Source organism: Heliangelus exortis, chromosome Z, assembly GCF_036169615.1.
Source record: "Heliangelus exortis chromosome Z, bHelExo1.hap1, whole genome shotgun sequence".
In the NCBI taxonomy this organism is placed as follows: Eukaryota; Metazoa; Chordata; class Aves; order Apodiformes; family Trochilidae; genus Heliangelus; species Heliangelus exortis.
In genome coordinates, this window is record NC_092454.1 from 3,363,694 (window position 1) to 3,380,703 (window position 17,010).

Here is a 17,010-nt window from a genome sequence, read left to right on the forward strand (position 1 = left end):
GGGTGGGGCAAGATTGGCGGGAGAGTTGGCCAATCACAAGTGGAGAAGGGCAGGGCCGTTGGAAAGCTGAGCCAATCACAGGCGGGGAGGGGAGGAGAGGCGGGGCTTGGCGGCAGCGCTCACCTGAGAGAGGGCTGAGAGGGCGGGAGCGCGGGGCTGAGGGAGGGCGCTGGCCCGAACCGAACCGATCCGATCCGATCTGATCTATATTTTAAGTTTGAGAAGCGCGGATTTAGGTTGGATGTTAGGAACAAGTTCTGTACCATGAGGGCAGCGGAACAATGGCCCAGGTTGCCCAGGGAGGTGGTTGAAGCCTCATCCCTGGGGATGTTCAACCCCATCCCTGGGGATGTTCAACCTCATCCCTGGGGATATTTAACCCCATCCCTGGGGATGTTCAGCCCCATCCCTGGGGATATTTAACCTCATCCCTGGGGATGTTCAACCTCATCCCTGGGGATATTTAACCTCATCCCTGGGGATGTTCAGCCCCAACCCTGGAGATGTTCAACCTCATCCCTGGGGATGTTCGAGGTGAGGCTTGAGGAGGCTCTGAGCACCCTGATCTAGGTGAGGGTGTCCCTGCTGACTGCAGGGGTTGGACTGGGTGACCTTTGGAGGTCCCTTCCCACCCAAATTATTCTGTGATTCAAGCCAAGGCAGGGCAGTGACTGTTAAAGGTGTCCATCTCACCTCGACAGGCAAGCTGCACCTGAGCAGAAGCAGAGTGTGTTCTGCCCCTCATCCCCAGGAGGGCAGGTGGGCCTTAAAATGGCTGTTGGTGACATTTTGTTGTGTACCTGAAGGAATGGAGGGCTGTGAGAAGGGAGCAGCTCTGAGGTGCTGTTAAACTTGACTGGTTTCTGCAGCCTCCTGGGATCAGGATGTAACTGCTGGGTGATTTGTGCCTGTTGGGAACTGGTTAACCTCAGCCTAGCTGGAGGAGAACATTAACAAAAAAAAAAACAAAAAACAAAAAACCCACAACCAAACACAAAACAAACAGAAATCCCTGAAAATACATGGAGGGGGGAAAGCGTGCAAAGGGCTCGTTCTGGGAACACCTTGTCCTCTGGTAGGTGAGCTCTTGCCAGCCAGGCAGCTGCAGGTGCAAACCCTTCCCAAGCCCTACCCACTGGAGACCTAACAACTACCCTGTTCCACCAGCTATTTTTGGACAGAATTCCATATTCTTCACATCCACGCCATGCTATGCTTGCTTAGCACCCTCAACCCCATCTTCTCCAGACATCCAGACCTTCCTCCAAATGTTGGCTCCTCAGCATAACTGTCATAACACCATGTACCTATTGAGGAATGTTTCTCCAGCCCTTGTCTTTGACCTTCCCAATCCAGTATAAACCAAGAAAATTTTTCCACTCCCTCAGGCTCCCTTTGCTAAGCATCTCCAACAGCACTTACCTCTCAGAACCCTTCTCCCTCTCCTTTCACTATGTCCTCATCCCAAGGATGTCCTCAGCAAAACCAGGACTTGAGCATATGTTAACTTCTCTGTTGGTTGCACTGCAAATGTAATATTTTCATCTTGTTAAGCACTTAGGTTAATACATCCATTTTTTGTTAAATTTGTCCCATAAATTTTCAAAGTGGATCAATTTAATGTTCCTGCACCCAACTCATGTTCTCTCCTACTAGACTTTGTGTTTAATTTTGTGGCCTTAATGTAGCAGTACAGTAAGTAATGTGCTAATTTCCATTATTGGCTGCTTCTCTCTTTTTGCTTTTTTTTTTGTTATGACTGTGAAAAAGAAGTTCCTCTAACTGAAGGTAGGATTCAACCCATCCCAGTTAGGTTTCCAAGACCATAACATTACTGTTGAGACAATAGCCTGGGTTCTTGCTTGCTTTGCTTGACTGGAGTCTTCTGCTACATCTCACAAAGGCACAGAGGTATTTTAGTATGTGATTTGCTAGGTTTTTTTTTGTCAATAAAAAGAGTCTTCAATCCTTCAGACACAAACCTGAGGGTCATTTTTGCCACGTGTTTGTGAATAAACCTTTCAAAGTGTACCTGGGAAACAAACACACACCTGCAGAAGGAGAGGCTCTGTTCAGGACTGTGAGATCCCCGTGAAAGTTCAGGCAAATAAATCTCCAAGGACAGATTTCTGAAGCTGAACAGTGGTGTTTGGCAGGATCAGGTTGTCCTCAAGCAATTCAAAAGCCTACAAAAAAAGCCTTTTTAGGGGATTCATTATCCAGGTCTTAAGTTAAACAGACATAACTTGATAAAAATAGTAATGCTCAGCTAAACAACTTTACAGCCAAGATTTACATATTTCCCTGCTGTGCTCATAAGCAAAATGAAGGTGTATCACCCTGTTAGGATAGGCAAACAAAACTAATTAACTAATTAGTTAATAGGCAAACAAAACTAATGCATTTCATCCCCAAAACTTAGAATGCAAAAAATGAGAATAAATAAGGGTTTAATTTAATTTTTTTTTCTGCTGAACCTTAATGTACCTACTGAGTGCCATCACTGTATTTATAGATAACTGTATATCTAACAATATATAATAACTTCACTGTATGTCTTAACAAAGCAATATAAGGTTATATCCCACCTAAGCTCTGTTGAGTCAATCCATGCAAGGCTTTTTGCACAGAAAGTGCAGATCCTAAGCAACCCCATGAACAATTTCTTTCCTATAAACTGTCTATATCTGTTCCCAGTATCCAACTTGGAACACCCCACCAAAGCCCACATTTTTATGGGCAGCAGAGCAATTAGGGGGGCTGAGAGCCTCCCTCTTTTGACAGTTCTAATAGCAGAGGGGTGTGGGCACTGAATACCACCCCATTAAAATTTTTGCCATCCACTTGCTCTAATGGTAAGTTAAAAAATGTATGTCTGAGGGGCAGAAAGTGGAGAAGCATCAGCCTAGCCTGGTAAAGTTATTCCCTTTAAACACAGCACAGACAAAAAAAGTCTGCCTTCAACCCAGCTATCTCAGATGCCTGTGATTCATCATCAATTGTCTCTCAGCAGCTGCTTAAGCAGCTCTGGAGGAGTTTGTTGAGGTATAGGGCTGGTGAATGTAATTGCAGCAATTCTGGGTGCAATCTATAAGGTGTGAGTGGGTTTCTTGGTTGGTTGTGGGGTAGGTTGTTTTTTTTTAATTTATTTTTTTTAATTTGTTTTTTTTTTTTTTTTATTTTAACTGCAGTGTGCCTGTGGGGAGCAGGGAGAGTTTGTGTAGACGTTTGTGTCCCAGCTTCAGTAGGTAACACTGCTGCCAGAGGAGTCAGTATTTTCACAGACATTCTCTCAAGAGTTCTCGAAAGATTGCTAGAGAAGGCTGAAGACCAGATGTTTTGTGTTTGGTTTTGGTTTGTTTTCATTTTTTGGGGGGTTGGGTTTTGTTGGTTTTTTTTTTTTTTCCCCTAACAAGCTCCACTTAAATGAGGGAGTGGGATGTCTTAGCACCTATAGGGTTCCACAGTTATTTAAAAGCCTTTTGGGAAAAATCCCCCGTGGCTGCTGTGGTATCCTATCAGGTGGTAGCACAAAGAAGCTGCCCTGGAAGGGGACAGGTTGCATTCTGCTCCACATGGCTAGTTCTGAGCCTGGCTTTAAAGCCTGTATTGCAAAATCAGAAAGAACTCAGGGGGAGAGTGGGAGAAATTCTTCAGGAGCTGCCAGAGCAGGGGGCTCTAAGAGGAGGGGAAGGAAGAGGCGTTGGAAGCGTTGGAAAAAGCGTCGGCAGCAGCAGATCCCAGAAGAACACCTGACCCCTGAGGTAGGTTTCTTAAAAGTTTGGAAAGAGAAATGGTGTCAAGGTTGAAACTTTGGTGAGGTCCTAAGATGTCCTGGTGTCTGGGGGAGCTGATGCATGTGTGAGGTAGCTTTGAAAGCACCAGCAGTGGTTTGAAGAAGTAGAGCAAAAAGGGAGACTGGCTCCTAAAATAGAGGAGGGAGAGAACCTTGTTGTGTAGTGGCAGAGTTGGAGAGGACAGTGCTGTGCCTACTGCTTTTGTGGAGCAGAGACCTAGGAAAAAAGCCTGAGGAGGACCAGCAGTAGGGCTATGGGTTTTTGGTTTTTTTTCCAAGGGTATGGCTCCAGTGATGAGTAGGAGAAAGGCTGTGAGAGAAGGATGGGGAAAAACAAAAGGTGAGTAGGATAAGAACTCCTAAGGAACAAATGTAGCAAAAAAAAAAAAAAAAAAAAAAAAGATAAGCTGGTATGTACTATCTTTTGCATGTGAGAGGCTGAAACACAGCCTACAGTCTGTTCACCCTTAACCCAGTGGAGATAGGGGATGAGATGAATGGGAAGGTTGAAAGATGTGGTTATGAAGCAAGAGAAGACATTCCAGACTCAGGGGTGAATTTGGGCATTGATGTGCTTCCCCAGGGTGTTTGAAGAAAGAAAGATGTAAGGGTGTGCTGAAAAAAAGGGTGAAGACTTTGGTCTGGGCTTTGCTTTTAATGATCTGAGAAATCCTAACCTGCAGCTCACCCTTTTAGTCTGGTGTTGAATTGCAGGGAAAGAGAAGTGTTTGATGGACTTTGGGAGCTGAACTCCTGCAGTGATGTGGCAGACAGTGTGCTCCCTTTGTCTGCAGATTCCTGGTTTTGACAAACAAAAGGGGTTGAAGTTTTATAAAGTCCTCACGTTTACATCTTCAGGGATGTTAGACCGAGCAGTTTATGCAGAGGACAAGATAACTGTGGTTGTGGTGAAAGGCTTCAGCAGAACTGAGGGTTTATTTGCATCAGCTGATAGTAAGTAAGAAAACCTGCACCAAAAGGCTATTGCAGAATTGCTGCTAATAAGATTAATTATTGAATTCCTCTGCATCCAGATCTTGTAGAAATACTGAGTGACCATAGCAGATGAGAATGAAGTACACTCTATAATAACTCAACAATTTGTTCCTAAAATTGTTTGCTGGAATCCTGCTTGCTGCTGCTGCTTTAGCCCATCTCTTGGCCGATGAAGAAGCTCCTGGTGTGGTGCACCTTTGTTTGACCTGAGGGATACCTGAGGTGACATGAAGGATACCTGAGGTATCTCGTGGCTGTGGGTGCTACTCTGAATCCACCAGCTGTGCAACACCTGCTACCTTCTGGTTAATATGGATAAATATGCTTTGTGTTTCAGGCCTTTTCGTTTTGTTTTCCAATATCTCTCTTTACCTTCCGCTTGGAGTCAGTTTGGATGTCTGCCTGCCTGGTGTCTTTTTTCACTGCAATAAATTGGCTGTTTGGTTTAGGGGCCTAGTGATGAAACTGAATATTGTGACTAGGTAATTACTGTGACTAGATAATGATCTCTGGCTGCTTTTGAAAATAATGTTCCCAGCTTCACATAGATGTTTATTTTTCTTTAAACGTCTCAATGTTCCCTTTGCAGCAGGGAACACATAATCCAGGCTTAATTTTTTAATAATAAAACATGTCACATCATAATGACAGCGCAAATTACGAGAATGTGTTTTTGGTTTGGGTTTCGTTGTTTTGGATTTTTTTTTCTTTTTTTGATGAAGAAAGCAAGAAAACTATTAACTTACAGCTCAGGTCCAACCTTTTTCTTTGACACTTTTCCATCACAAGCCTGGAGGAGGCTCCAAGGTGACCTTACAGTGGCTTTCCAACCCCTGATGAAAGCCGTGGAAGGGCTTTTTGCATGGGAGTGTAGCAAGAAGACAAGGGGGAATGTTTTAAAACTTGAAGAGGGGAAATTTAGGTGAGATAGTAGGAGGAAATTCTTTAATTTGAGGGTGCCGAGCCCCTGTGCCAGGTTTCCCAGAGAAGCTGTGGCTGCCCCATTCCTGGCAGTGTCTCAGGTCAGGTTGGATGGGGCTTGGAGCAACCTGGGCTGGTGGGAGGTGTCCCTGACCATGGAAAGAAAGGGGTTGGAAGTAGATAATCTTGAAGGTCCCTTCCAAACCAGTCTGGGGTTCTACCACTGAGCACCTATCATAGAATCATAGAATTGGCTGATTTGGAAGGGACCTGAGCTCATCAAGTCCAACCCTTGATCCACTCCCACTGCAGTTCCCAGCCCATGGCACTGAGTGCCACATCCAGGCTCTTTGGAAATATCTCCAGGGATGGAGAATCCACCCCTTCCCTGGGCAGCCCATTCCAATGCCTGATCACCCTCTGGGTAAAGAAATTCTTTCTAATGTCCAACCTAAACCTCCCCTGGCACAACTTGAGACCTCTTGTGCCCTCTTGTCTTGCTGAGAGTTGCCTGGGAAAAGAGCCCAACCCCCCCCTGGCTCCAACCTCCTTTCAGGGAGTTGGAGAGAGAGAGAGTGATGAGGATCGCTGTTTTTGTCGTGGGTTTTTTTTTTGTGTGTGTGTGCGTCTATGAATATAACAATTCGCTTTAACTGAGTATGTTTATTAATTTTGTGCAGAGGGAGGGAGGGTGCAGGAAGGCAGCGATCCCCGCGGCCCGCTCCTTTCTCACATTTACGTCCCCAGAGCTCTCTCCTTTTACCTCAGACCCTCAGCCGCGCCGGGCCGGAGGGGGCAACCCCCCTATCGAGTCCCACCGCGTCTGTATGTTATTTGTACACTAAAAAAAACCACCAAAACCCACCCAAACTTTTTAGTTCTGCCTTTTTCCTTTCTTTTCTTTCCACAGTTCCCCCGAGACCTTCCCCTCAGCAGCCGCGGGAGGAGGCTCCCCGATTACCCCCCCCTCCCCCCCCTCTCCTTACACCCGTTCCCCTTTCCCTCCGCCTTTCCCGCCCGAGCCGCCCGCCCCTGTCACGTGCCGGGGGCGCGCGGCGGCCGCACGATGGTGGCGCTGGGGCCCGGCGGCGGCAGAAGCAGCAGCAGAGGCGGCGGCGGCGGCGGCAGCGGCAGCAGCGGGTAGAAAATGGCGGATTTCGAGGAGCTGCGGGTGAGGAGAGAAAGAGAGAGGCGGGACACGACAAGATGTCGCCCTCAGTGTGGGGGGAAAAAAAGAAAAAAGCTTTTTTTTTTTTTTTTTACCTCACGGGAAGCCCCCCGCCGCCGCCGCTGTTCTTGCCGGGGGGTTGAGGGAGACCTCCGGGCTTCTCTGGCTCCGGTGAGGAGCGGGAGGAGCAGGCCGGACCTGCGGTTTCCCTGTGGAAGGAGCGGGGAGGCCTGAAAAGGCGCTGAGGTGTGTGTGGGGGGGCGGTGGGGAGAGCCCTCCCTGTCACCTCCCCGGGCGAGGAGAAAGGTTCGGGGAGCTTCTTCCCGTCTCCGTAGAGGAGAAGGTTGAACCTCCCCTGGTAATCCCGGCATCTGAAGAGGTTTTTTTCGGGTTGTTGTGTGAGGGCCCGAGCGGGCGGGAAGGAAGGCAAGGCCGGACCCGGCCCGGTGCCGGGGGTTCGCATGGCGGCTTGGGGAAGGCCCGGCGCCCTGGTGCCCTTGCTGCCAGGAGGCGGGAAAGTGTTGAGTTAATGAAAATACGAATAATTACTGAGCTGGTTACTGTGGGTTTGTGGGTTTTTTTTTTTTTTGTTTGATTTAAAAAAAAAAAAAAAAAAAAATTTTTAAATTTTGTTTTAAATATTCATTAGCCGCTTTCTAACCGGGAAAAAACCGCGCCCGCGAAGCGTGAAACCCAGGGTTTCCTTTCGTCCCTGGCTTATCTCCAGCGGAATGGCTTTTTAAATATTATTTCTACATTGGACTTTGCAGAACAGATTGACCTGTCTATTTCTTTTCCCCAGTCGGTGTGGGGGTGGCCTTTCATATTTTGAGGTGTGCAGACAAAGAGCTGACTACATCCTGTTACGGTTTTCCTTCTGTCTGGCGAACAAGCTGTGAGTATCTTTGCTGGGAAGGAGAGTTTTTGTCCTTCTGCAGCATCCACACCTGCAGGAAGTGCCACCAAGGGAGTGCTACGTGCAGGCTGAACCCACCTCCCCAACCCAGGCTTTTAATAAGCATTTAAATAGCGACCTCGGTGGGTGAGGCTTTAGGGTAGCAGAAGGGTATGCTGGCTGAGCAACAGTGGGAAATATGCTGCAATCACCAGGGAATTTCCTACACTCGGGCTTCTTCCAGCACTAACACTGCTTGGGTTGAAGTGGTTGTAGCAGAGCTGACCGAGGAGCTTGGTTATAAAAATCACAGGGAAAGAACTGAGTTTCTTTATTTGAGGACAACAGTGCTCTAGCTCAGTCTTAGGTTTAAGGAGGGTTGGCTTATTTTTTCCTAGGTCACAATGTTGTCCTGTTTTTTAAGTGTTTTTCTTTTCTTTTTTCTTTTCTGTATTTGTCTTTACGTTCTTGGTCAGTGTTGTGGCTAATTTTCATCCCCCTTTCCGAAGTTTCTGAGAGCATGTAGCTTCTTGGGTAGTTAAACCCTCAGTGTAAACTTTGTAGCAGAGAACTCCTCTCCATGTAGCATTTCTCCTCCAGGCTTGAGCTGAAGCTCTCATCTGCAGTTGCCTGAGGACTGTGATAATTTATCTAGGTGTGCAGAAGTATTGATAGACTATCTCTGGGAATTGGGTACCTAAATACCTTCAAAATTATACATGCACCTGAGCTGTTTGCCAGAAGTAACACAGGAAATATGGAGGAGGGGGGGAAAGGGAACTGGAGGTCAGGCCAGCTACAGTACTGCCCTTTCATCACTCAAAGCAATCAGTACTTAAAAAAATCACAGGTTTGAAGAAATGTCTTTTGATCTTCCCATTCATCTTATTTGTAAACTGGAGTGCCTGTGAAATGGATCTGTTATCCTGGAGCTTCTCTAAATGTCTGATCAACATCCAGCTGATAATTCACAGGACAGTTTAGGGGACCTCTAGGTGTTTTTTTGGAAGAGAATATAATAGTTGATCTTATGTCTTCAAGGCCTTTTTTTTAAAAAAAAACAAAAAGGAGGATGCATTTGGATGTATCTGCTTGAATACCAGGCACTTGGGCAACCCATTCTTACTGCTTTTGGCCACAGAAGATATCAGTAGATTTCCTGAATTGACCTTTAGGAGTGATCCTAAGCTGCTGCTTTGTAGATTTAATGTGCAAAACATGTTTATGGAAGTAATGTTTGGTGCTCTCTTGTTGGTTGCAGTTTCCTGCAGTTTGTGATCTCTGCCTGCCTTATATAAGGCCACTGGGGCAATTTGAGGGGTTTAGTTTGTTCTAGTGAATTGTTAAGGACTGACTAAAGGCAAGAGAGTCAGAATTCTCTCTTTAAATATTGGTTTTAAGGGAAACGTGCAGGGACAGCATTTTTCTGATTTTGGAGCAAGATATAATTTGTGTTTGTAGCATCTCTGGTTCTTCAGAGTAAAAGCTCTGGAGTGCTGTGATGAAAGTGTTGTAGCTGGGAGGCTGCAGTGGAAGACAAGGAAGAGACTCAAATGCACTTTGGAAATCCTCATTTTTTTACAGGATTTTTACAGGTCTCTGTAATCCTAGTTGCTGCTTTTCAAAATTCTGGTGAAAGTGTCCCCTGTAAGGTTTACCCTCCCAGGCCTTCAGGTTAGCTCTTAATTAATTGGTAGTGCTTATTGAATTCTGTAAACTTGTCTGTTTGTGGAATATTAAGGAGAAATATGTGTGTATATATATATATCAGGATATATCAATAATCCTCATCCATGAGCAGCCCAGTGAATGTCAAAGGGATGACACAGACACAAGTTGGGAGTCTGGTTTGGAGGCCAGAGGTGGCATGTGAACACATTTTTTTTAACAGAATTGGCCCAGGAGTGGGGAAGTACAGCTCCTTCTGAGAGCCATCTGTGAGGAAATTATTCCAGCTCCCAAAAGAGACTGAACTTGCCAAGGTTTGGCTTGAAGCTACAGTTTGCAGCCCTGCAAAATACCACAGACAAGAGGATGGGTAATGTATTATTACTTAGAGAGGAAACATCTCATGGGTGCTTGAAGTTTCTGCCTGTATCCTGACTCTTTAATCCAAAACAAATAATAGAATGCACACTGTCCTGGAAATGTTGCAGGTCCCTGGTTTAAAAGGTAATGGCTTCAGTCTCATAGTATTCAATTGGGTTTTGAAGTCATGGGCTGGCTTTGTTTTTATGGAGGAAAGAAAAAAAAATATATATGCACCTATAGGTGAACTTAAATGGGCCAAAACTATATTGTATGATACTAGTAATCAGTTTCCTGGCTGTTGAGGGGGAAAAAAAACAAACTCATTTTAGTGAGAAGAGATGGAAGTGCCTTCATATGTCACATGTGGATGGGAGATTACACAAAATTTTCTGGAAAATCAGTGTTAGAAATGCTGACAGTAGGTCCCAGTGTTATTTTTTGCTATTGGACACCCAGTACTGAGATGCAAATGTGAAAAGCAGTTATGGTTCATACACCATCCCAAAATACAGACATAGAAATCTCATTCTTTTATGTATTAAATATTTCATTCCTACCAGGCTCAGAGCATTTTTACTCATCTAGTGTTTTTCTGGTCTGAGTGGAGAGTGTTTGCCAGTTCACCAGGTGAAGCAGTGCTCAGGACTAACTTTTTAGCCAAAAGGAAAAGACAGCTGCCTTCAGCTGACCTCTTCAGGCTCATTTCCAGACACTTTGTTGTACTCTTGTTTTACCTTAGCTGTGTTAATAACTTTGTATTATGTATGCCGACCATTTGGAGAATTTCAAACTCCATGCCTTCATCTTAAAATGATGACAGAACAGGTACTGAGAAGTGTCTGTTGGTGAGGTAGTGATCTTCAGATTGCAATTAACATTAAGCTTATTAAATAAGGTAACTCTTTTATCATAGGTTATTGACAGTATTTTATCAGAGGTTATCTTGTATCTGTCATTTCCTTGTTCTTCCTAGATGTATAGTCACTTTCAGACCAGAAAGGCTTATTGTGATACCTTCAGAATTTGTTGTATCTGGAATAATTAACAATTAATGATTGTGCTGAGGTACAGTGATGGAGAAGAAGATGAGGATAATGTAGTGTATGAAAAAAAAAAAAGGGAGAGGCTGCATTGCAATGGGCCAAGCTTTGTTTTGATCATCTTAGGAGAAATGAACATAAGCATATAATTTTAGACTTTCACTGTTCTATTAAGTGCAATGCAGCTTTGAAGACTATTGGCTGATTTAAGGACCAGGCTAGAGTTAGTCCAAAGAAAAATCCTGTAATACTGGGGACCTGACAGTCATGCTATATGTACCAACTGTTGTGTGCTTCAGAGCTCTGCTAATACATATTTTACTAGTGACATACCTCCCAGGACTTGGAGTCTTTATCTATGGTTGCATTGGTTTCCAGACAACATTTATATTTATATTTGTATTAAAGGTCCTCCTTGATCTTACCCAAGACAAGAGTTACTCTCTCTTCCCAGTATTACAGACTTGTATCCCCCTGTAAATCATGTTTGCAGTCATGTTTCAAAAGATGTCACAAATGTGCTGCTTTCCTATGGTGTCCAGAGAAAGGCTTAAAGTTTTCAGTGAGGATTTTTGGAGCTGGTTCTTGATGTATTCCCTCCCTCCAGAAAACATCTGGGAGCCAGCTGGGACAGAGCTCTTAGATGGAGGCTGACTACAACTTTTGGGTTGTTCCTACAGCTTCAGGGTTCACTACTTGGGCAGTTGTGGTTGCCCTGGGAACTCCAGTTGGTGCTTATTGTACCTTAACAGGTATTCTTGGTGACCTTTTATTCATATAGGTAAGTAAAGTGACTGCTGAAATTGCAGATGGCTTGGTCAGGGGGAGTGTGGAGAATCACATAGCTCTTGTTGGAGAGATGTTTGATCTCTTGCTTTGCTCTGACACATACCTACCCTTAATTCCAGTGGCCTGTCAGCATTTCCCTAACTTTATTCCTGGGAAATGAATGCCATTCCAGATATACCTACAGCTTAATGCTTTGGAACAGGGCTTCTGTTTATGAATCATGGTTGCTATAGTTTTAACAATAAGAAACAAACCAAAAATAAAAAAAAAAAAAAAAAGACTGTGAAACTTACAACCTTCAAGTATGAATTTCAGGGGAAAAAAATGTTTTCTGGAATATAAAAGTACTTGAATTGCCCAGTCTGATTTATTTTCTTAAAGTTCTGTCAAACTGCTCTTTGTGTTCGTGGAGAAATACCAAGAAAAGAATGGCTTAGGTCTTCTGTGTTAAAAAAGCTTTTTATCGGGCTGTACAGCTGTAAAGAATTTCTCTTAAGAGAAAATTGATGGCATTTACATGACACAACTTGAATGTCTCATCTTAATTCAGTGATGTGAAAAGCATGTTAATAGCTAGGCTGCAGTCTTATGCAGTGCTGCTGGAACACCAAAAGAAAATACAACTTGGTAGGGTTTGTTGGAAGTATCTGTCTTGCACCATGATTATAAATGCTCTCAAGCATATATTATGCCTCCATAAAACCTTGCTGGTTATAATAAGCGTCCACTTTGATATATCTGTAAAGCTGAAATGTGTGGATCAGACTGGCTGCATTTTCATGCATGTGGTGGTGGTTGTGTTAAAGGGGATTTAGAGCCAGCTTTAGGGGGAAATTGTTGCAAAAGCCATTGTTTAGTGACTCCCAGTAAAACTCCCTTTTCCAAGACTCCTTGCAAAAGCATATGCTTTTGCAAGATTTTTTTTTTGCATTGATTGACAGAAGTATGTTAACACCTTGCTGACTGTTGTGCTGAAGGTGGTTTGTGTCTTCTAATAGTACAAAATCCATCTTGAAAGCAAAATGCTAGTTTGTGGAATTTCTGCATTAAATGTTAGCTGTTCCAAGGGGTGATTGACTGCTCATTTCACCTTGATTAACTCATAGGACTTCACAGAAGGCAGAGGGTAATTCAGTATTTTACAATACACGCCATTTCTTTAATGCCAGTGTAAAGGATTATTTTATTCATTTGCATTCTGATTATAGAATCCAGAGCCATGTTTACTGCCTGCATCTGAAGTGAAGGAGCTGATGGTGCTATCAAGCATATGCAGCTATCTATGGAAGCATGCAGCATATCTTTATCATCTGTTAACAAATTTTTTTTTTCATGTAGCCTGACAATATGGCTGTTTTAGTACTTCAGCCTATTTTTTAGAAATACTGAAACATTCTATTTTCTTCACCATGTTTGACTGCGAGGCAAAGGAAAGCTGGCAGAGCATTGCCAGATGAAAACTACAATCTTCTCCAGCAGCTTGCAAACTGGATGGAGTTTTGTCTTCATCTTCTGCAGTTTTGCTGTGGAGAGAGGTTACTGGGAAGAAATAAAAGACATCTGTTGTTTTTCTCTTCATCAGAGGTCAGGTTGAGCCACTCAGCATCTCATGTCACGCTGTTTTCACTGGCAGGTACATCCGTGGTGCATTTATAAATGAGGTGCTGTGGGGATACCAGTTTAGAGACTTGGCTTAGCTACCTGGTGGCTTCTTGATAGGAACCTCACCATACCCAGAGTGGCTGTCTGGAATTGCTGGAATTCAGTATTTGAAATGGATGTCCTTGATGAGAGTACCACCACAGTATTCTAGATGGTGGTTTTGTCCACTAAGTGGCCCTTGAAAAAGCAGGTCCTGGTTGCTTGGTAATGAGACAAAGCCTGCATTTTCATCAGCCTCAGTAATTGATCTGTCTTAATGTAAAAACATTATTTTTCAGCACTAAGGAGGGAACAGGGAGCAAGCATCTGGGGACACAGGGTGAATTCAGGTGTTTTTTTGTGGGTGGTTACGTGCTTGTAGCAAAGTTGTGCAACAGCTTCAGCTGAGGTGAAGCCTGTGCTAAGTACAAAGCTGTAAACTCTTAACTGTGGAGTAGGGATTAAGGAAGGAAAACACAAAATTGCATTTTGTGTTGTATCCCTTCTGAAATCAGTGCCTAAAGCTTTAAATGTTGTGTGTTGGACTGCTGTTTAACTTAAAAGACAAGAATGTACTTTTGAACTGTCTTTAAAAATACCTTTTATGATTCCACGTGACTTCCACCTCATCTTTTGTTGGAGCCTTCACCTGTCAGTCCTTGATTCTGGAGTTGGTGTGGGACAGCAGTACAGCTTATATCTAGATGTTCTTTCATCTTTAAAACTCAGCCTGCTTGTTTTGGGTGGAAAAGTCCCACAGAAATAGGAAGGAAATTGCTTAGAATAATTTTAGACAATTTTATACTTCCGAAAAGAGCGCTTGTTCATAAAAATGAGAGAGTGCACCTGTGCCAAATGAGTAGGTTGTAGCAGTGGGGGGAGAAGACTGCTGCTTCTTGCATAGTGGGATTTGTTAGTTCTATTGTTTTAAATGAGAATCTGTTTATGAACTTCATGGTTCAAGCCTCTGTCTTCCAAAACTGATCATGATAATCAAGTAAATGTAGTATTTCCTTTTGAAGAGATCTCTCAATGTCCCGTGATACCAGAGCATGATATGAAAAGGACAGGAAGCTTTTTGTTGTGTTCTGAAAGAATCAATGCTGTTGCTTAAACAGTTTGTTATTATAATGTGTCTTTTTTGAAAGCATCCACCTTGCTGTGTCTTGCTTTAAAAAGTGAAAGCTCATGAGCCTGTCTCTGTTCCTGCATGCATTTACCATGTTGCACAAAGGACACAACAGAGTAAAGTATGCAGGACTTAAGAAATAAGCAGGTGTTTAAAATGTGTTGTAAGATGGTTGGTAATTCTGATTAATCAGATTTTTTTTCCCCCCCTTTGTTTCATGAATCAAGAGACATCATGCTTCTGTCTGAATTTCAAGCAGCACTGCATGGGTTGCATGAAGATTTTATTTTTGCTGGTGTTTGTGTGTGAAAGCAGCTAAATATCTTTGAGGTCAAGAACACAACAGAATTCAGTTTTTTCCTGGATGCTTTCTTTCTTTTTAACTATATTCTCCTGTTGGGTATGGGTAGTATCTAAGATGGCAAGTATAAAAATAGGATGTGGGAAGCTCAGATGCTTCACCGTGTTCCTCAAAGGGTCCTCCTTGAGGTACTGTGGCTTCAGCTTCGCTTATCTCTCTCTCTCTCTCTCTCCCCCCCCCCCCCCCCCCCCTTTTTATTTTTTATTTAATAGAATATGATATCCAGTTTTCGTGTCTCTGAACTTCAAGTGCTCTTGGGGTTTGCTGGGCGTAACAAAAGTGGGCGGAAACATGACCTCCTGATGAGGGCACTGCACTTGCTGAAGAGTGGCTGCAGCCCAGCCGTTCAGATAAAAATCCGGGAGCTCTACAGGCGTCGGTACCCTCGGACCATCGAAGCTCTCTCAGACCTCTCTGCTATAAAACCTGCAGTTTTCAACCTGGACAGCAGCTCTTCTCCTGTCGAGCCCGACCTGGCTGTTGCTGGCATTCACCCACTCCCTTCTACTTCAGTCACACCTCAGTCTCCCTCTCCTGTCAGCCCCGTGCTCCTCCAAGACAGCAAGCCCCACTTTGAGATGCAGCAGCCATCCCCTCCCATCCCACCCGTTCACCCCGATGTCCAGCTGAAAACCCTCCCTTTTTATGATGTGCTGGATGTGCTCATAAAACCTACAAGTCTAGGTAAGTGTTTAATAGCCCTGCATGTTCCTTAATTAATTAAGGAGTTGTTGCATGTGATGGTACCGACTCCATACTTCAAGTGCTTTATGCAGCTGGGGGAAAGTGGAAGTTTGTCCCAGCTTGAGCCAGGGTATAGTCCTTTTTTTTTTTTTCTTCTACTGTGTTCACTGTTTGTTCCATAATACCTCTCCAACTTGATGCCTCCTTTCTTCCGGATGTTTTTGAGTAATTATCCTCATTTGAGCCAGTGTAAAGCCTTTTTTTTTTTTTTCCCTTGTAGTTTTGCTTTTCAGCTAAATCTCTCCTAAGTAGCTGCACTTAATTAAATTATCAGGTTTCACTGACTGAAATGAACAGCAAGTTTCTCAGTCAGTGGCTGCTTCTGGGATTGGTCACACTCCATGTTTATAGTTACTGCTGGAGACTGGTGTGCAGAACCAAGGGCACTGCTTGGTTCTGAGGAACATCTTTTGCTCTGGAAGCAAAAAGGAGTAAAGGGGTCACACCTGCCACCCTCCTGTGGGGAGGAGCAGAGCAGACAGGGGACCAAAGTTGACCAGAAGGAGCATTCCATGCCATGGGCGCCACACTCAGTATAAGTCTGAGGCATCAGGAGGGTCGAGCTCTTTGCCCGTGGCCTCCTCCTGGGAGGGTTCTGTCCATTTGTTCACCTCTGATCCTGATCCATGTTTCCCTGAGCTCGTGTGTTCCTGCATCCAGCTCCTGTCTGCTGCTGACTCCAGGAGCCCAGCCTGGGATTTTTCCAGGACTGCCCTGCTTCATTGGGAGTGATGTGAGACATGATAAAGCCTTTGTGCATATATTTATATGTATTTCACAATTTTCATCACTGCTGTTTCTTTAAAGCTGTGTAGGTCAGTTTCCAACCCAGAAGTCTCTTTCCTGTTCTTTCTCCTCTCCCTGCAGGGGAGGGAAGAGGGGTTAATAGGAAGCCTGTGTCACTCATTTAAGTGCTGGCCCAGTGTGGTCCTTTCCCCTCTGTTCATAGAATAGTACATGTTAGAAGGGACCTCTCAGGGCCATCCAGTCCAACCCCAGGGCCATCTCCAACTGGATCAGGCTGCTCAGACCCCCATCCAACGTGACCTGAAATGTTTCCAGGGATGGGGCATCTCCCACCTCTCTGGGCAACCTGGGCCAGGGTCTCACTACCTTCAGTGTAAAACATTTCTTCCTTCCTTGTAGTCTGAATCTCCCATTTTTCAGTTTAAACCCATCAGCCACCACCCACAAGAGGCCCTGCTGAGAAGTCTGTCCCCATCTTTCTTATAGGTCCCATTCAAGTACTGAAAAGTTGGTAGATCTCTCTGGAGCCTTCTTTTCTCCAGGCTGAGCAACCAGAACTCTCTTAGCCTGTCCTCACAGGAGGATTCTTATTTCTCTCCTTGCCCTCTAATTACCACCTGTCCTAAAAAGTCCCAAACCACACTTCAGATAGTGGTTTCCTCTTTAATTATTTTATGGGGTTAAAGGTCTTTCATATTTAAAAGACAAAGTTGAATAGTTCAAAAGGAAGATACCATGGTCATCTAACTGTC

The 17,010-nt window shown here is 44.2% G+C and overlaps 1 protein-coding gene across 13 annotated transcripts in view; it reads left to right on the plus strand.

The window, feature by feature from the left end:
• Positions 1 to 3,657: 3,657 nt before the first annotated feature.
• Positions 3,658 to 17,010, plus strand: part of PIAS2 (protein inhibitor of activated STAT 2) — a 36,240-nt gene continuing 22,887 nt past the window's right edge. For 4 of the 13 annotated variants that reach the window (XR_011723170.1, XM_071730099.1, XM_071730101.1 and 1 more), the window contains exons 1-2: positions 6,729 to 6,884; positions 14,980 to 15,451. Coding sequence is in view for 10 of the 13 variants with exons in the window: in XM_071730099.1 (XP_071586200.1) it covers positions 6,861 to 6,884; positions 14,980 to 15,451 (496 nt within the window). In the remaining 3 variants the exon portion in view is untranslated. Of the gene's footprint in view, positions 3,765 to 6,728; positions 6,885 to 9,360; positions 9,451 to 9,667; positions 9,815 to 11,527; positions 11,600 to 14,979; positions 15,452 to 17,010 lie in introns of those variants that run through there. The other 9 variants (XR_011723169.1, XR_011723168.1, XM_071730105.1 and 6 more) reach the window with 6 other exon arrangements.